Here is a 21,357-nt window from a genome sequence, read left to right as displayed (position 1 = left end):
GTCAATTTCCATACATGTTACGGAAATTTACACACAGAAAAAAGGAAAGCATGATAAATTTAATGAATTCAAACAACTTAATTAGCCCCATTTACTGCCCATGACAATGAACCTATAGTACCAGGGCATTGGAAAATATCATTAAATTTAGTCTAACAACTCAAAAGTAGACTTTTAAAAAAAAAGTATAAATATTGACATAATACTGAGATAAGATATGAACTATGACCACTTAATAATGAAAGAATCTGAAGAGGAAATAATTTATGTTTTGGAGAGGGAGAGTGGCATAGTACCACCCTCCTCAACCTGAGTGATGTAAAACATTTGCATTTTCTTTTAATGAACTCTTAAAAAGGCTCTTTTAAAAAAGTGAGAGAAAGTATGCTAAAAAGTGTCTTCTAAATACAGTGACCCAGTAAATTTGGAAAACCTAAGGCCTAGTCTGAACTTTGCTACTAACTAGCTGTATGAAGACACAAATACTCTATTCCCCAATTCTATCATCTTTAAAATATGGTTGTTTGTGTGGTGAAGTGTGCAACTACATCTTTTAAAACAGAACTTCCTAACAATTACAACTCGATTAAAGTGAAATGTGTTGCCTTTGGACATGGTGAGGTTTCCTTTACTGGAGGAATGGAGGAATATTTCAAGCAATGGCTGGATAACCACTTCTCCAGAATACTGTAAAAAGGATTCTAGTTCAGACATGGATGGACAAGACTGTTTTGGAGGTCTCCTTCTCTGAGATATGGTCCTTTGCATCCTTAAAATTCTATGTTTTTGACACCAATATGAACTACAGACTGCTGAAGCAAGCAAGCTATGATGTTACATAATTAAATACTGCATATATGTGTATATATATATATACATATATGCAGTATTTAATATACATATACATATACACACATATATACCTACGTATGTATGTATGTATAGCATTGTAATATGCCAGTCCTATGTACTTCCAGGAGTGGATCTTTCTTGTTTCTTGGTTCAGCAACATAATCCAACATTTTTTGTCTCCTCCTTCCCCCAATTTTTGTTTAATTGTGAGGAAAACCACAAAACTAGTGCATGTATTTATCAGGGACAGAGGGTCTTTTTTAATGAAAAAAATAATAGAACCACAAAATTTGAGGTTTCCTCAAAGAATAACTAAAATTCCTCCAACAATATCAATCACAAAAGGTTTTACACACACATAAAAATAGAAAACAATATTATAAACATGTCAGAAGTCAACTTTGGAAAAAAAGTAGGTCTCTTAAGTGAGATTAATTTGTTCTGACATTGTATGATACACTTGTCAAAATGCTACATATAAATACTAATCTCTTAAGCTATGTTGAATGCACTCTCATTATTTATGGGTAAGTACGTACCACAAATTACTCTTGGTTATTTAAAAAAAATCGAGACGCACAAATGCAAACTTCAGGTAAAGCATTTTCTACAGCAGAAATTTATATGACAGCTAAGTGGTATGGTGGGCAGAGTGTTAAACTTGGAGTCAGAAGACCTGAGTTGGAATCCTGCCTCAGACACTTAATAGCTGTGTGACCCTGGGCAAGTCACTTAACCTCTCTCTGCCTCAGTTCTTATGCCTCATATATAAAACTTGAGTCATAATAGCATCTAGCTTAGCACAGGGTTGTTATAGCACATGAAATAACATATGTAAAGCATCGTAAAACCCCTAAAACACTATATAAATGTGAGCTGTTATTGTTCTTATCTGGTCTCTGCTACAGAATACTATAACACACAAAATGTAAATCAGAGGATATCAAGAGGCCAAAGCACCTTCATCCAAAAGATACATAACATACATATATCTCAAGATATGATCTATTACTTATCACTTATGATAATATGAAAAACTGCAATGCCATAGGCAACCCCCAAATTTACTTATATTTGATTGAGAGGCAGTGTGCCTTTGTGGATAAAGACCTAGTATCAGAGCATTTCTGACTTCCTAACATCTTTTATCTACTTTCCCTTCGGCCACCATTCTAGCTCTGACGCTCATCATCTCGTGCCTGGATCACTGCAATAGATTTTTAATTGATCCCCCTGCCTCAAGTCACTCCCCACTTGAATTCATTCTTCAGTCAGCTGCCAAAATGATTTTCCTAAAGCACCAGTCTGACTATGTCACCATACTGCTCAATAAATTCCAGTGGTTCCTTATTACTTCCAATATCAAATTGGCAAAATCCTCACTTAGTCACTTAAAAAGTTATTCTTTAACTTGACCCCTTCTTATAATTATAAAGTCTTTTTATACTTTGTTTTCCTTCACCCATTCTGCAATCTACTATGCTGGCTTATCTTCGGTTTTTTCAACATGACATTCTATCTCCCATCAGAATGCCTTACACTGTCTCCCATGCCTGGGATGCTCTGTCCTCTCACCTCCACCTTTTGGCTTCCCTGGCTTCCTTTAAGATTCACCCCAAGCACAGCTTCTGTAGAAATCATTTCTAGCTCCCCCAGATGTTCGTGCTTTCCCTTTCAGATTACTTTCTATCTACTACGTATATATTTGATATATTTGTCATGTACCAAGTTATTTACATATTGATTCCTTCATTAAAATGTGAATTTGAGAGCACACGCTCTTTTTGGCCTTTCTTTCTATCCTCAGCACTTAGCACAGCATCTGGCACACAGATAAGTGCTTAATAAATGCATGTTGACCGATAGAAATTCTGGGTTGACGTCCCACAAGACCACATGGCTCTGGTCAAATCTCTTAACCTGCAGGAGCTCCAGATAAGTAAGACAATAGGTTGCAGAGAAGGGAGCTCTCACAGCAATGAAATCACAGGTCCTAGAGCTATCCTTAACCTTTTTGAAGCAAATATGTCAGATATTCTCAAAAGTCAATATTCTAGAACAATACACTGAAACCAAGAAGATCTAACTTGCTCAAATGATTAACTTCTTTCCACTTTATGCATGATCAAAAATTGACAGGAGTGACACCAACAGCTTAAGAGGGTCCTTCTTGTATTGAACCCACTAAATGGCATTTTCCTTTGGTACTGATCTAAGTGTGAAGACAGGAAAAATGACAGCTTTGGTCTAAAAAGACTTTACTGATAGCTGAAATTAGAGGAATAATATATTTCTGGTTCTCTGAAATCATTTCCCCTCCTAGTGTCGGCTAGGCAGCATACAGAATGAAAGAAGTAGAAGTAAGACAACAGAATTAAAGCCAATGAAGAGCAAAGTTTATAATACTGAAGCTAGAATGGCACAGCTAGAAAGAGATCTTAGGGATTTATTCAATTTTCTAGATGAAGAAACACATAATATTTTTTCTTCATTTATTTTCAGTAGACAATTGAGTTTCTCAGTTGTACATTTAACATACATAAAAAGCTTTGTTATCTGGCATTTTAGGGGGCAAGGGTACCAATTAGTTAAGATTTTTCTGAACAGGAATTAAATTTGTTCCACTAACATCCTTATCTGATTCCTCAACATGTTGTACAGATTACCTTTGTCCTTTACTAGGACTAGTCTAGTTAAGTTTGGAGGTGTTCCTCATAAGAAATTTGCAGGTAGACAATAATTATCTTGATTGAAGCGATTTATAAAATCACTCATTAAAGAGTAGAAGGGTTATGCTCTGTACTGGTGGAGGGATTACCCATGCTAATGAAATCACAGCTCTTCTTGAGGTATTCAAGTTATGGAATATCATAATTCACATAGTTTAACATAGGAACTTTTATTATGAAACAGAATGTAACTAGGTTTTTAATGTCTTTTTAGTTAATTATTATGCTCTGGCATACCTCTAATCTGCATGGCTTCAGGTTCTTTCAGAAAGATGTTTGCTTATAAATGAAATTTAAGAGTTATAGCTGAAAGTGTTTAATTAGTAAATTTAACCACTATATTTAAATGAATTATGCAATATTTTACATATTATAATCTCTTTTGGAGTAAATTAGTAAAATAGTAGAAACTTTCTTTGGAAAGGGAAAGGGAGTCCTCAGAAGAATCAGAAACTGACAGGGAGAAGGACTATATATATGCCTATGATTTCTCTGAGGTGGGGATGGGGGAAGAGAGAGAGAAAAGAAAAAAACTTTCTAAGAAAGCAGAGTTACAATTAGGGGCATGGAGGAAATACTATGAAGATAAGGAAGAGGTCATTTATAAGAATGATCCTCTCAACTGAAACGCCTGCAAGGGGCAGTCACAAAGAGCTCAAGCCTCTTTTCCACAAAATCTTCCTATATTAGTCCAGCTCACAGAGATTTCTTCCTTTTCTCTCATAGCACTTAAAACAAAAACAAAACCAACTATACTTATCATTCGGCAATAAATCATGTGATATTATCTATATTATTTTCTTGTGCTATTATTTAACTACTGAACTGGACTAGAGTCTGTTAATCTTTTTTGTTTTGCCTTTAACACTGTGCCTTATACACAGTAGGTGCTCCATAATTTTTATTTGAAAGGCTTCAGATAACTGCTCACTTGGTGGCACTGTATTCTAATTGCAGGCAAATATCTACAGGGAAAAAAATAACTTGGCTGCTGGGCTTGCAAACTTAAGGAAATGAAGGGATTATAAAAATCCCAACTTTTTTGGAAAAATCAGGCTGAAAGAGACTGATGACAAAAACATAAACGTGCAGTTAGTTGTGAGCATTTTGCTAGAAGGCCAGAGCGCAGATAAGCCAGTGAAATGAAGAAACCAAGTTTAGAAGCACTGGGAGATCCCAAGGTCACATCAGATATATTTGTATCATGGTTTCAATTTCTTACATTTCAAAACTAAATTTTATCCTTATCAAAATTAGCAATCAATGAAGTTAATTTCTGCACATGGTCAAAATATTACAGTTCAGAAACAAAATTTTGCCAATTTCATTTGTAAAAACAATAAGTAGTCCACTCAAAACAATAAAAAGGGTACATAAATATTATGAGCAAATAATATTTATGAAAAATGAAAATTTACCTGACACCTCCTTAAATCTGATAGTTCCCTATGGGCTTTAATGATACGTAATTTATTTTTCCAGGGGTGTTTTATTGTTCTAGTCTATACACTGGGAAGGAACAACAACAATTCTACTTTGCCCAAGGTCACACAGAAGGTAATGAGGCCAAAAATGGATTCTGGTCTCCTGTTGAGCTTACAAGGGATTGTATATTTCTCTTGTTATAGTTTAGGAAAATGTAAAAGCATGACATTACAGAATTTGCAAATGTGGGCTACCAAGGAACATCAGCAGGGATGCCGATAAAGTGCCAGACCAAGCTAGTCAGATACATTTTTGCCTCAGATAAGTTATTAACAAACAAACAAATCAAAGCAAAAAAACAAAAAGCAAAGTTGAGAAGATGGTTAAGCTATTATATAATTTTGGTTATTTGACACAAAGTGACTCAAAACTAGACATCTGGTCTAAAAAACTGATGATCTCACTGAATAAAACCTATTTTAAAAGGTATGTCTAAATTAGAAAAACATATTTTCCAAAATTTAATGAGATGTCATTCAAATGACCTACTATGGAAACATAAAACCATCAAGTACTTAAATTATGTGTACATGGAAAATAATGCACTACTTCAAGTCAATTTCTATATTCTACTTTAAAATATGTTGATAGCATAGATTTTTAAAATATATCACTTTGTTTCACAAAACAAATCAATGTATTTCCCTCTAGTTCTTTAGAAACTGTAAAGACAGAGATATAAGTAAGACAAGTGAATATTTCTACTTACTCGATGTATAATTCCAGCAGAATGAAGGTGCTTGATTCCACACAGCATCTGATACAGAAGGTAGGACATTCGTTCATGGTCTAGTTCCATTTGAATCACTTGGCAAAGATTTGCATCCATGAGCTCCATGACTATGTAACTTCAGAGAAGGGAAAAAATAGTAATCAAAAAGTACACTAAATAAATAGTCTAATAAAGCAAACTTGGGTGATAATCACACTTACACATCCTGAAATTCTTCTAGGGACTTCTGTGGTGTGAACACATTCAAGAGGCCAATTATCTGTGGTAGAAGCAGGGAATTTGGATAAAGTTATAAAACATTTTGTGAAACTGAATAATTCTGAATGGCAAATTCATAGGTTAAAAAGAACTAAGGGTCCATTACACAATCACCTGGTAAATGTTCATTTGTTTACTTTCACTGACTTCATATATGATCACTTTCTTTTCTGTTGATTTAAGACAACAGAAATGAAATTTCTCATTCAGTCAAGAGACTTTACCCCCATGGCAGGCATAGAATTTGTTTCATTAGAAGCAATGTAAAAGCTTATTGATTAAAAAAGAAAATTCTATTCAAAATTCTACTTAAAAATGTAAACCTGAGCCCTGATACTAAGGCTTAATGATTATTTCAGGAAAAGGATTTGTATTAGTATTAGAAGCAGCAGCAGCAGCAACAGCTAGCATTGATGTACTTTTCAGATTTGCAAAGCTCTTTACAAATATCTCCGTTTAATCTTACAACAACCCTAGGAATTAGGAGCTACTATTACCTTCATTTTATAGAAGGAAATGAAGTAGATAGAAGCAAAATGACTTACCCAGGGAAACAAAGCTAGTAAGTGTCTCAGTCTGGATTTGAACTTAGGTCTTTCTGAGTTCAGGTCCAGAGCTCTATTCATTGTACCACCTACCTACCTAGTTAGCATCTCAGAAACCTGTCAGGAGTGGGATTTGAACTCATGCCTCATATGGAGATCAGAAGAATCCTGGGCACGGAGGAAACTCATGCTTGAGTCTGGGGCCTTACACCCCTTGGCCATCCTAACAGTCTTGTGAGGTCACCGGTTTTCTTCAAAAATGAAGGACAAACAACAACAACTTATCTCAGAACCCTAACTGATGAGGAAATTCCTTCTGCCAACAAAGGATGCCAGTTAAAGTCTTAGAGAGTTGCCTCCTGTACTGAAAGGTTCAGTGACTTCCCTTGGGTAAGACAGCTGGTATGTATCCATCTTCAAGGCAGCACTTGAAGTCTGGTCTTCCTGAAGTGATGTCAATCCTCTAGTCACAATGCCATGATGACTATAAGGTCTACCAGAGGTCTATTTAATCAACTATGAATGTGAATACTTCTGTATTCATTCAAGTGTTACTGGAAAAAGACTCTGGGAATATGTATTTGAAACCTAGCTCTGGAACTATGTAACTAGAAAAATCATAATCATCTTTGCTTCTGTTTTCTCAAATATAATATGAGTGGGTTAGACTAGATGATTAAGCCCCTTTTAATTTTAAATACAATGGAGCTCTAACAAGTGATCCAATTTTTTATGCATGTTATCATTATCTTCAATTTCAATTAGAAGCTACAGCACATACAGATTACTGAGCTCTATGTGCAAAAGGACTTGGATAAAAGGACTTCCGGATCTATTTTTAGCTGACCCTCCACAGTGATCTTCAAGGTTAGCATACACAAAAATTTCAATAGTGCAAAAGCAAAAGAAGCCAAAGGCAAGACAGATGAGAGCTTCCACCTCCAAGCAGAGGATGGAAAATGTTCCTTTGCTTCATGGCTACTGCTTGGAAAGGCAAGAAAAAGACATATTTAGAAAGACTATAAACCAATCAGGCAATAATAGCTTATGTCTTAGCAGAGAGGAAGAACAGTGGGAAAAGCTGAAGAAAAGGGGATGTTGTGCATTCATCTTCACAAAATGTTCAAGACCAAAGGGCAACAAACATGACACTTGAGGTACTAACATCTGGGAACACCACCAGCCAGGACCTGTCATCTCCTGGAGCCTGCTGCAAGGCTTGCTTCAAAGAGGGTTTCAAATGAACGAATGCACAGTAGTACCTTTATGACTGGGTGACTTCAAGAGAAACACAGCAAGACTCAGAGGAATGGATACTGAGTGAAGTAAGCAGGACCAGGAAAACAACAGGCAAAAACTTGGATGATTATTACACTTGGCCCCAGGGAAGAGATGAGAAAAGAGATAGCACCTTTTCTCTGAGAGGTGTGTGGGGGGAGATGGGGCGGGACTATGAACACAAAATACTGCACATGTTGCCAGACATGGCCATGGTGTCAGTTGGGTTTTAATAGTGACTTTTTTGTTACGGGGAAGGCTCACTGAACAGATAGACAGGATGGCATATCTTGAAATGACTTTATTTTGAAAACAAAAGGCATCAACAAAGCATTAATTTAGAAAGAAAATTAATGAAATGCCAATTAGGAAACAAACCGATGATTTACTAAGGGATATGTTTTCAGCTCTCTGTCAAGAAAGTAGATACAGTATTTTCTGGCACCTTTTTAGAAAATTTTTCAGGGTCCAGATGACAATATCATATTTAAGTAAATTCCAAAGAATATTGATTAAAGGGAAGTATACACACACTTCTTTTTAGTGATGACTAAAAGTATGAGGTCTCTTAAAATTAACTTTAAGAAACCAGAAGTTGTAAGAAATGCCAATTACTGGTAAGGGCAGGGGCTGCTCCCTGTTCCTCAAACTAAAAACTGTAAACAAAGTTAGTCTATTTATACATTCAATAAGGCAAAGGTTTACATATATGTACCCTTACCAAGAAACATTTTATTTGGAATCTGTAATCTCGTTTGGACTGCCTCTATGTACTTGTTTACCTCAGTATTTGTCTACCTGTTTCTTTCCCTCTTTGATTTTACTAGCTGGATCATTGAATTGACCCAGTTCTTCCTCTCTTGTGCTTCTACCTTGTTCTTCATGTTTGTCTTGCACCAATGCTTTCATCATTCCCATCATCCTAAAATTAATCAATCAACAAGCATTTATTAAGCCAGGCACCATACTAAGTACTGGGGATGACAAAGACAAAGGTGAAACAGTACCTGTCATCATTTTCACAGGGGAGACATTTTGTACACCTATAAGACTATATACAAAATACAAGACAGTTTTGTGAGAGACGGCATTAGTAATGAAGCATCAACTATGAGGAAGAAAAAGTAATCCATTATGGCTGGATTACAAGGTATATGAAGAGGAGTAATGATTTGAAAGGTAGGAATGAGTTAGGCTGTAAAGAACTTTAAATTCCAAATAGGAATTTACATTTTATACTAGAAGGGATAGGGAGCCACTTGGTTATTGGAGCAGGGAGAGAGGTCAGGGAGAATGACATGGTTGGCCTTAACTTTAGGAAAATTTTTCACTTTGGCAGCTGTGTGGAGGATGGATTGGAGTAGGGAGCCATTTGAAGACCAAAGAGGAAGTTATTGCTAGAGTCCAGGTGAGAGATGGTAGCTATGTGAGTAGAAAGAAGGGAAGGGAAGGGTAGGGGAAGGGAAAGACACTGTGAAGATAACAAAGATAAGATTTGCTTTTGAGGTAACAATCATAGCTAGCATATACATACATACATACATGCACATATATGTATGTATGTATGTGTGTGTATATATATATATATATGTATAAATGCTGCTTTAAGGTTTGCAAAGTTCTTTACATATTTTATCTTGCTTTATCTAAGCACTTAAGAAGTACTAACCCTGTGGGGGGGGGGGGGGTTGAGCTAAGATGGCTGAGTAAAAGGAAAGAAGTATTGCCAGGCTCCTGCAACACAATCCTTCCATTAAGATCTAGAAAATGCACCAGATGGAGTGCTGGTCAGGATTTCAAAAGAAAAATCACTATGAGACCCATTTTCAGCGCATGCAATACAGGGAGTCCAGGGGTGTATCTCATAGGACCATTTCAGTGCATAAAAACTCAAAAAATGACCAAGGCCATAGAGCAGGGCAAGAAGAGGTCCTAGACTATACATGGGGAATCCCAATCTTGTGAAGGATGCAGGAAGAGATGCTCTGTTATTCCCTATACAGTTCCAGGTCCTACATCCCAGGGTAGACTAAGAAGGGGACCTGTACCTCAGGATAGCTTTTAAGGGAAAGGAGGGGCTGCAATTGTCCTGAGTTAGAAGCAAGTTCAGGAGACAGCTGCAGTTATGTGGTTCAGACACCAGGAGCAGAATGGGTTCTCAGTTCCAGCTTTCAATCCTGTTTAAAACCTTCAGGAGAAAAACCAGGGCTGGAATCTCAGACCAAAGAGAAGTCTACTGTTCTGTCACACTGAACCAGCGAAGCTTTCTAGCAGGCTGATAGTGACTGAACATCAGTCTACTTCAATATTCAAACTGGGAAATCCGACAGGACTTTTATGCAGACCCAAACTGAGGAAAGAAAACTTGAAACAGCTCAGAACAGAAGGGCAAAGATCATACTTTGCCCTGGATCAGAACACTTTGAGAGCTCTGAAAGCTTGCAGATCTCCAGCCTGAGCAATTCCTGAGATCACAAAATAACACTACACTTTATACCCCAAAAAAGTAACAGAAAGACCTAAAAGAACAAAGCTCAACCCAGATATCTTCCCCAGAAGTTTACAGAGCTAAGCCTTAACAAAGTCTGAAGTTAGGAAGTAGGCTAGAAAAATGGGCTAACAAAAAAGAATCCCACCAGAGAGAGTTATTATGATGACAGGGCAGTCAAGATAGAAACTCAGAAGAAAATTATTCCAAAATATCTACAAGTAAATTACGTCTCAAAGAAAAACAGTTTGGGCACAAGTTCAACTAGAATTCCTGGAAGAGATAAAGCAAGAATTTAAATAAAGAGTTTAAAATGATTTAAAAAACAAATGAGAGTGCTATTGGAAAAAGTGGGAATAGAAATGAGAGCTATAAAAGATTAAGAAAGATAATTTAATAGCTTGGAATAAGATGTACAAAATTTTATGTGTGTGTGAGGGGGGATTACCTGAAAATTAGAATGGACGAAACAGAAGACAATGAAACAACAAAAGAAAATGTAATGTATCTCATAACAAAAGCAACACATTTGGAAAACAGATCAATAACAGATAACTTCAGAATTTTTGGACTACCTGAATGCCATGGCCAAAATAAGAACCCAGATATCACATTTCAAGAAATCTTAAAAGAAAACTGCCTGCATAATCTGAGAGCAAAGTAGAAACAGAAAGAATTTACTGGTTACCTCCTAAAAGATGCCCAGTTGAAAACTATCAGGAACATAATAGCCACTAAATAAAAAGGCAGATTTTTGCTGATTGGATTTAATTTTTTAAATGACTAGTTTAATTTACTAAGAAGCAAACTCAAATATTTGGTTGTAATTATTACATATGACAAAGAATGAAAGACTGAGTGATCAAGAAACTTGCACAACTATTAAGTGAGAGGATAAAGAGAAGAAATGATAACCAGAACAATTTTAGGCTAAATGTGCCCTAACACTTGTTCTCTGTGCCAGTAAGTCTAGGTAAACTCTTCTCATTTTTATTATTATCTTTTAAAGTGTTTACATATCTTCTCTTTCTAAAACCTTTGAGCTCCTTGAGGTCAGGGCTTTGCTTTTTATCTTTGAATTTCCGTCAGTTTTCAGCATAGGGCTTTGGCACATAGCAAGAGTGCTCAAGAAATGTTTGCTAAATTGAACCAAAAAAAAAAAAATCAGGTACAAAAATCTTATTCCAATGTTATTTTGCAGCATGATGTAGAGAAAAGAAAGCAGGATTTATAATCAGAAGACCTGGGTTCAAATCTGAGTTCAGAGAGTTATTAGCTCCAACTATTGCCTGATTTTAAAAGTCAAATCTATCTCTCCTTGGTTCAGTGTATTTTGCAACCAAAATCAGATTAATTTTCCTAAAACACATATTATTAGATTGTTCAAAGTCATTCAATGACTTCTCACTATCTAAAAGATGAGATCCCGAGTTTTTTATCTTATATTCAAGACCATCAGACTCTTAAATACTTACCTTCCCCATTATTCCCTTACATGAACCCACTGCTTTGACCAAACTCATATACTTACTGTGTGATTGGGATCGACATCAAACCTACCCACTTCCTGTCCTATAATACTTATAGTAAGTATTTTCATAAAATGCCAAGAATTTGGTATGTTTTCACTGAGGAACAGTGAGGGATAAAACACTATGGGCTTTCAGAAATTTGAGGGCAGGGACTACTTTTTATTTGTTTATTACTTTTCTTTGTATCTTCAGCACTTAGCACAGTGCCTAGAACACTGTAGGTATTAAAAAAATGCTTACTGACTTGAATTGACTTTATTGGAGTGGTCCAGATGGTAGGGAGTCCAGAAAAGTTATGCGAGAAGTAGTGACTTTTCATGGTAGATACTCAATGAATATTTATTTAAAATCAAAATTTATTGGAAAGCTGGCTATATAAATTAATTCTCAAAAGATATTTTATAAAACTTAACTGAGGAGGGTTAACACTGTAAATTAAAGGTTTAAAAAGCAGAAACAGCATCACATATTGTCATGAACTTCATTATGATCTGACCTTTACTTAAAAATGAAACCTTTCACTTACATTTTTGTGATTAACACATTTCATAAGAACAAGCTCTCTATAAGCACGCTTGGCATGAGTCTGATTCTGAAATGGTCGGCTTAACTTCTTGATTGCAACATTTCTTTCAAGAATGGCATCATAAGCTGCACTGTAATTAAAAACAAAACACGAGAAAATTTTAGGAAAAGAAAACTTACAAGTCCATAGACATGAATACATATCAATCTTTTTTGGCTAAAAAAATAATCATACGCTTACAACTTTCCTGGTATGTGTTATATAGATGTGTTCCTCTTCTTCCTGTCAATTCCCACCCCCCCGAAAAAAAAAAATAAAACAAAACAATCTTATAGTTTATAAGACCCTTGGAAAATATCTGAGAGTTAAGCTAAATGCTTTCTGCCAGTTATTTTTAACTAAAACTTTGCCTGCCAGTGAAATGGAGGAATTTTCCTTAAATTACAAAGTACAAAGAAGTACTAGCATTATTTGGATGCACCCCACAAAAATATTCTTTTCAGTTTTGAAAATGCTAAATTTAAGTATAAAAAGATTAACTGACTTGTCTAAAATATCTTAGACAAAGATATTAAGGTCTATGCCTCCTGTGAAGTCCTATAGCATATACTGTCTATATCATTATTTTATCCAAGAGTATGGTTTGGAAGTTAATTTTCAAATGCCAAAATCTGAGATCTTTCATTATGAAGTTTTACATACCCATTTGGGGGGGGGGGGGGGGTGAGAGTGAGTGAGTGAGAGAGTGAGTGAGAGAGAGAGAGAGAGAGAATGTGTGTGTGTGTGTGTGTATTTTTTTGTTTTTACTATAAGCCGAGAGGCAATAAGGCATGAACTTCGAAGCAGAAGACATGGGTTTGGGTTACTGCTTTGTCATTTACTAGCTCTGTAACCTTGGGTAAAATTGCTTGACCACTTTAGGCTTCAGTTTCCTTTTATCTGTAAAATGAGGACAATAATCATTACAGTACCTATCCTACCAATTTGTTATAAAGAAAACACTTTGGAAACTTTAAGGATCAACAGAAATGTGACCTAGGCATGTATTTTTCACATTGGCAACTAGGTGGTACAGTGGACAGAGCACTGGGCCTGAGACACTTATTAGCCGGTGTGACCCCAGGCCAGTCACTTATCCTTTATTTGCCTCAGTTTCCTCAACTCTAAAATGGGGATAACAGTAGCATCTACCTTGCAGGGTTGTTGTGAGGATTAATTGAGTGGTATATATAAAGCTCATAGCAAAGTATGTGGCATATCCCAGGCAAGTCACTTATCCTTTATTTGCCTCCGTTTCCTCAGTTCTAAAATGAGGACAACAGTGGCATCTACCTTGCAGGGTTGTTGTGAGGATTAATTGAGATGTATATATAAAGCTCTTAGCAAAGTGCATGGCATATAGCAATAATATAAATACTTATTCCCTTTCCTTTCCCCTGTTTCCAAAATTTATTTATTTTGAGATTAAAGTAAAACATGTTGTTTAAGTGCCACCTGGTTATGAATTATAATAGACATAGCACCTGAATTGGGTATTGGAAGCCCTTTGTAGGAGATGGGAGTCTGCTTCTACTTGTAACTTCTGTGACCTCAGATAAACTACTCAGTCTCTCTGAGTATGTTTCCTACTCCGTAAAAGTAGTGAGGGTTTGTTTCTTCTAGCTCTAACCTCAGTTAATGCAGTATAAGACTGATAACAATCAACTAAAATTAATTTCTCTTTGAGTGTGGAGTGGAATGCTATTTTATTACAGCAGGTTTATCTTCCAAAACAAGTTTCGCTTCATCTAATCAATATTATTTTAATAAATTAATTCTGGTACCATAAGCACAGACTGAGTAAAGGCAGTCTAATACTAAAAACTGGTTGTCATCTAAAAGTTGATTAGATAGAAAAAGCCAGCATGAAACTGAAAATACATTTAGAATGATTATTTTTCATTTACTGACTTAAAAAGGCCTCTTAACCATCATATACCTTTGCATACTACCATAACAAGGTATGTTTGTCTACATAATAAACTTCTTTATTCTTTCACATGTGTGTAATGAGTTTAGGGCTATGCAACATGAATGACTCTCTTTTGCTCTTCTCAATGGCTTTACTTATCCTCTTTCCTTCATTTCTCCAGGCAAAGAGGATGAAGGGGCACAATTTCTTGCTAAAGATAGCCTGTCAACTTGTACTCAATACCATTTCCTCCAGTTTCTTCCAGGTCTTTACAGTTCATCAATCATACCTTCCTTCTTAGGCATTTTCAATATCTACACTGACTTTTAAATGAATAAATAAAAAGGAAAAGTTCACCTTGCTATTTTTTCTAGTTATCATCTTCTTTCTTTCTTCTCCAGCAACAAATTTCTAGAATGAGCATCTTCACTGCCTATTTTCTCAACTCCTTGCAATCTGGCTTCTGTCCTCACCATTTTAACAAAATAGCTCTCTCAAAGGTCATTAATAATGTCATTATCATCATATCCAATGTCCTTTTAAATGTCCTTATCCTCATTTACCTTGCTGTGTAGGTATTTAATGCTATGGACCATCTATTTCTTGATATTCCAGCATCCTTTGGCTTCCATGACACTCATTTCATGGTTTTTCTCTTGCCTCTCTGTGACTACTCCCTCTTCTCACTCTTTAAATATAAATGCTCCTTAAGTTTCTATCCCAGACTCTAATTTCTCTCCAATATTCTCCCTTAATAATCTATTAAAACATCACCTCTATGCAGATAACTTCCCCAAACTCCAACTAAACTCTCCCCAGAGTGCCAGACCTATATTTCCAACTGTCTGAGGTCTATTTTCACTTGGCTATCCCGTCACATCAAAGTGAATAGGTCTAAGACCAAACGTAACTTTCCCTTCCAAATATACTCTGCTCCAAACTTTTCTAATCAATTACTGGCACTATTCTACAAAGTCACTCAAGCACATAACTCTGATATAATATTTGATACCTTCCTTCTTCCCTCATACCACATACTAATCAACTACCATGCCATGTTGGTTCCAAACCACAATATCTCACATCCTTCCTATCTTCTATACTTCTGTAACAACTCTGATTTGGGCTCTCATTTCTCTGAATTCTACTAATACATTCTACCACACCCTCTCCCCAACCCTCGGGGCAAAAAAACCCCCCAAAAGTCATTTACTTGACACTTGGTGCCTGTCACTTCAGATGTGCATAACTAATAGACTAGTAAAAAAATTTTGATATTTTGTTTAGCTTGGAATGGGCATTAATTTTTGCACCTACAAGCAAAAACGCTAATTCCTAAATACATGCTTTTTTATATATACAGCTGGGCTTGAATTCATGGTGCCAAACTGATGATTAGGTAGAATTTTTTATTTAAAAAGATTTGCTAATGTATAAGCAGAACTCATGAATTTGCTAATTGTTCTTTCTGGCAAAAGACACATGGTTAAGTGTAACAAACCAAAGGGTTCTAAGGATCTAATAACCTTCATGTTTAAAGATGGAATTGCTGAAGCCATAAATCACCTTGAGTTCCTTGGAGGAAAAGCATTCTTTTGGCAAAAAGTGGTAATTACAATGACCTCTTGTTAATTCTTTTTCATTCGTAACATAAAAATAATAGCACACGATCAATTCCTAGACAGTAGGAGCTTACTCTACGGCAGCTTTGGATGTGTTCTCCTGAGGAAGTTTAAAATTTACCAAGATATGAGGAAATACAGATGCGGTGCTACTGATCTTTAGTTATTTTTAAAAGCAATACTTACCACACTATTCCCTGGGCCCCTGAGCCTATAGGTTTTAAATTCTGATACCGTTTCAGTACAGTAAATGTAGAATCTCCAATCTCAACACTATAGAAATTACTGTCACGCTTGCTTCTGCTCATGATGGCAAATAATTAATTTGATGGCTTCATCCAAAATTTACTCAGAAGCTGTAAAAACAAAATAAAAAGTGACATTTACAAAGTAGTAATTAACCTGTTAATTGTATAATCTTAAGATGGACAAAGAAGCATCTAATCAATTACAGTAAGAATATATATAAAAACGTAAACAGACTTTCAATGAAAATTTTAATGAGACAAAGAAAAAAAAAGCAAAGGATTATATATACGAAGCATTATTTCCCCTTCCCCCTCAACCACTTAGTGGTATTTTGTAGATTAACGATTTCTCTGCTTGGTTAAACATATTTAGCAAAATAATTTCTTTATTCTAGAACTTACTAATGCATTCCCCGAGATTTAAATTCAATATTAAAATATATAAATATATTTAAGCTACATACTAAAAAGTCATATTCTAAAGTCTAAGTATCTGTGATTTTGTTGGCGAGAGGTATTCTCTTCATTGATAAAAATGATTCTCTACGTTAACAAAAACAAAAAAATTCATCACTTGGCAGCCAACCTAATGATAAGTCTCTCTGAATTTAGCTGGACTGCTCTTTAAGTGACAGATACAGACTATCACTGGGTTTGTATTAAAAGCCTTTCTAGCTTGGTAGACCTCATGAGGACTTCAAGATGAAAAAAAATGCAGTGATTTTATAATTAACCTGGAGCATTAAAACTAATTTAATTTATTAAAAAAAAATAAGTGACTACTACTTGCAAAGAAGTATGCTAGGTACCTCAGACACAAAAGAAAAATGAAATTGCCTCTGTCTTAAAAAAAATTTACATTTTACTGTTAGAATAATAGCCAGTACAATATTAATTATATGCAAAATTAAGAAAAATTTCAAGAGAGCAAGTCCAGACGTTCTGGAAAGCAAATTGGCACTGACCAAAGAGTTACTAAGGGGTGCGTACCCTTTGACCTGCCTATATCATTAATTGAATACACTCCAATGAGATCAAGAAAAGATGAAGGGTTACTAAATGTAGAAAAACATTTTTAGCAGCTGTGTTTTTTATATGAGACCCAACATGGAAATTAAGGGGGGCACGAAGTGACTGGAGAATGGCTGAACAAATTGTGGTATATGAATTTAATGGACTATAACTATGCCATAAGAAATAATAAAATGGAATCTTTCAGAGGAAACTGGGAAGACCTCTATGATTTGATATAGTAAAGTGAGAAGAACCAGGAAAACAATTTACACAAAGGACATTATAACAAACAAACAAAACTTTCAAAGACTTAAGAACTCTGATTAATGCAAGAAGAATCAGACTGCCAACATCCTTCCACAGAAGTGATGAACATGAATACAGACTGAAACATGAATAATCACACAAGGACAATTCAGGAACTTGTTTTTGCTGATCTATGTGTATTTTGAGGGCTGTTTGTTGTTCTACTGGAGGCACAGCAGGAAGAAGCAATAAATGCCTGTAAAATAATTTTTAAAATAAAATTTTGTTGATATAATTCTTTTCTCACCAAAATTTCCCCGACTATCTCCCCTCTTCAACTCTCCCAAAGAACCATCTCACATACCAAATAAAATTTTTTTAAAGAGATAAAAGAAAAATGAGAAAAAATCAGCAAAATCAATATATTTTAAGAAGTCTGATTACACCTGTGGACTTCCCACCTCTGCAAAGGAAGGGACGAAATGGGAATGTCTTCTGATGATTCTTTGGAGCCATGCTTGTTCCTTGTAATTCTGCAACATTCACTTTTTACTGTTTTCTGGCTGTTCTGCTTACGTTGTTGGAGTCCCATTCTTTTCATGGCTCTGCTTACTTTACTCTCTATCAGTTTGTGTAGATCTTTCCAAGCTTCTCTACAGACAACATCATTTCTCACAGCACAATTATACACTATTACATTCATGTTTCATAATTGTTAAGCCATTTTTCTCAGTTGATGGGCATCTACCTTGTTTCCAATTCTTTGCTATCATAAAAAGTACTACTGTAAGTACTTTGGTATATATAAAAATTTTTTTCTTATCAACAGCCTCCTTGGAATATAAGTCTAGGAATGGCTCTGGGTCAAAGGGTACAAATATTTTAGTTACTTTTATTTGAATAGCATTCACTTTCTTTCCACAGTGGTTTCACTGATTTACAGCTCCACAAACAATGCATTAGTGTGCTTAATTTTCCCACAACCTTCAAATATTAACTATTCCCATTTTTTGGTCAGATTTGCCAATTTAAGTGATACGAGGTTTTACCCTCAGAGTTTTTTTGATTTGCATCTGTTATTAGTGATTTGGAGCATTCCTTCACATGGTTGTTAATAGCTTTTAATTTTTCTTTTGAGAACTGTTTGTTCATATCCTTTGACCATTTATCTATTGGTGATAGATACAGGCACCAAATTCCTTTCAGAGAAATCTGATAAAAAGTCTTTTTTTCCGCATCCATTGCTTTTCTTCTTTTCCTATTCCACACCGTCTCCTCTAGCAGACTGTCCCTTCTATTATCCCTACTTTCCCAATTATCTTCAATCTTTCCTTGTCTAGTGGCTGCTTCCCAACTGCCTATAACATGCTCATGTCTAGCCCATCCACAGACAAGTTCCTTATCTGACCCTTCCATATGTGCTATCATTTCACATCTTCTGCCTTTTGTGGCTAAAGTCCTTGAGAAGGCCATCTAAAATAGGTGCATTTACTTCTCTCATCTTCTCCAATCTGAATTGCAAAGTCATCATTCAATCAAAACTGCTCAAGTTAGCAAGGATCTCTTAATGGCCAGAAACCATAACCTTTTCTCAAGCCTCATTCTTCTTGTCCTCTGTAGCCTTTGACACAGCTGATCACTCTCTTCTCTCTAACTTTTTTGGGACAGTATTTTCTCCTATTTCTCCTCCTACATATTTGATCACTCCTTTTCAGTCTCCTTCACTGGACCTTCATCCAGGTCATGCCGAGTAACCATGCATGCCCTACAAGGCTCTGTCCTATCTTCTCTTCTCCCTTTATATTACTATCAGCTTCTATGGGTTTAATTATCACTTCTATGCTAACAATTCTCAAATCTACCTATCTTGCCCTAACTTCTCTGCTGACCTCTAATCTCACATCTCCAACTGGATGTCTTGTAGATATCTTAAAGTCAAGGTGTCCAAAATGGAACTCATCTTTCCCCCTACTTGGCTATCCACCTTTCAAACTTCTCTATTACTAGTGATGATACCATCATCCTTTCCGTCTTCCAGGTTCTATCAGGTTTCAATCTTGATTCCTCACTCTCATTCCCCATAATCAATCTGTTGCCAAGGCCCATCGATTTCACCTTAGTAACATCTCTTGTATATACTCCCACCTCTCCTCTGAAACCGTCACCACTCTAGAGCAGGCCCTCATTACCCCATGTCTAGACTACTGCAACTGCCTGCCGGTGGATATGCATTCCACAAGTCTCTGCCTACTCCAATTCACCATTCATTTAGCTACTAAAGTGATTTTTACTAAAATTTAGGTCTGATCAAGTCACCTCTCTATTCAACAAATTCCAGTGGCTCCCTATCACTTCCAGGATCAAATACAAAATGCTCTTTTTGGCATTCAAAACCTTTCATAACCTAGCCCCCTCCTATCTCTCTGGTTTTCTTATACCTTATTCCTCAACACATACTCTTTGATCCAGTGACATTAGCATCCTGGATGTCGCATCAACAAGACACTGAATCTGCTCTGGACTGTCCTCTATACCTGGAATGCTCTTCCCCTTCAACTCTGCCTACTGACTTCCCTAGCTTCCTTTAAGTCCCAACTTTTTTTTTGACCACCACCTCCCTCAATCTGCCCTCCCTTCTATCACCCCTCTCTTTTCTTTCCCTTTTTCCTTACTACTTCTTCCCTTCCTACTCTCTCCCTTTTCCCTCCCTTCCTACTTCCTATAGGGTAAGTTAGATTTCTATACCTGAGAATATTATTTACTCTTTGAACCAAATCTGATGACAGTAAGGTTCAAACAATGCTCATCTCCCTCCCTTCTTTCCTTCTTCTGTAATAGGTCTTTGTGCCTCCTCATGTGATGTAATTTACCCTTTTCTGCCTCTTCCTTTCCTCTTATCCCAGTACAACCCCTTTTCACCACCTAATTAGATTTTTTATCATCATATCAAAGTCAACTGATACCCACATCCTCTGTCTATGTATACTCCTTCTAAATGTTGTAATAAAGATACAGTTCTCAAGAGTTACCATCTTCTCTTGTAGGGATGGAAACAGTTTGCCCTTATTGAATAACATGTTCTTGGTTTGTTTGTTTTTTTATCTTTCTTGTTTACCTTTTAATGCCTCTCTTGAGTCTTGTATTTGAAGATCAAATTTTCTGTTGTGCTCTGGTCTTTTCATCAGGAAGGTTTGGAAGTCCCCTATTTCATTGAATGTCTGTCTCCTCCCCTGAAAAATTATGTCCAATTTTGTTGGGTAGTTGGTTCTTGGTTGTAATCCAAGCTCCTCTGCCTTACGGAATATTATATTCCAAGCCCTCTGATTTTTTAATGTAGAAGCTGCAAGGTCCTATGTAATCCTGACTTGTTTCCATGATATTTAAATTGTTTCCTTCTGGCTGCTTGCAGTACTTTCTCCTTGACCTGATAATTCTGGAGTTTGGCTTCAATATTCCTCAGCGTTTTCAATTTGGAATCTCTTCCAGGAGGTGATTGGTAGATTCTTTCAATGCACCTCAGGGCAGTTTTCCTTGATGATTTCTTGAAAGATGTTGTCCAGGCTCTTTTTTTTGATCATGGTTTTCAAGTAGATCAATAATTTTTAAATTGTCTCTTCTGTACCTGTTTTCCAGGTCGGTTGTTTTTACCAATAAGGTATTTTATGTTTTCTTCTATTTTGTGCATTTGTTTCTATTTGACTGATTCTTGATATCTCATAAAGTCATTAGCTTACAAATGACCCATTCTAATTTTTAACAAATTGTTCCCTTCTATAAGATTTTGTACCTCCTTTTGCATTTGACCCATTTTACTTTTTAAGGAGTTCTTCTCTTCATTGAGTTTTTGTGC

At 35.9% G+C, this 21,357-nt stretch overlaps 1 protein-coding gene across 4 annotated transcripts in view; it reads right to left on the bottom strand.

Annotated features, from left to right (window-relative positions):
- Nucleotides 1–21,357, bottom strand: part of MAPK8 (mitogen-activated protein kinase 8) — a 128,282-nt gene that overhangs the window by 18,357 nt on the left and 88,568 nt on the right. For all 4 annotated transcript variants that reach the window (XM_027858174.1, XM_027858159.1, XM_027858182.1 and 1 more), the window contains 4 exons: nt 16,186–16,355; nt 12,427–12,556; nt 6,000–6,058; nt 5,776–5,914 (listed from right to left, as the gene is read on the bottom strand). In XM_027858174.1, the coding sequence (XP_027713975.1) occupies nt 5,776–5,914; nt 6,000–6,058; nt 12,427–12,556; nt 16,186–16,307 (450 nt within the window). In that variant the 5' untranslated portion in view covers nt 16,308–16,355. The remainder of the gene's footprint in view (nt 1–5,775; nt 5,915–5,999; nt 6,059–12,426; nt 12,557–16,185; nt 16,356–21,357) is intronic.

The sequence above is a fragment of the Vombatus ursinus genome, unplaced genomic scaffold (genome assembly GCF_900497805.2).
Source record: "Vombatus ursinus unplaced genomic scaffold, bare-nosed wombat genome assembly UNPS02000749.1, whole genome shotgun sequence".
Lineage (NCBI taxonomy): Eukaryota > Metazoa > Chordata > Mammalia > Diprotodontia > Vombatidae > Vombatus > Vombatus ursinus.
The sequence above is the reverse complement of the archived record's forward strand: the minus strand, read 5'-3'. Positions and strand labels throughout refer to the sequence as shown.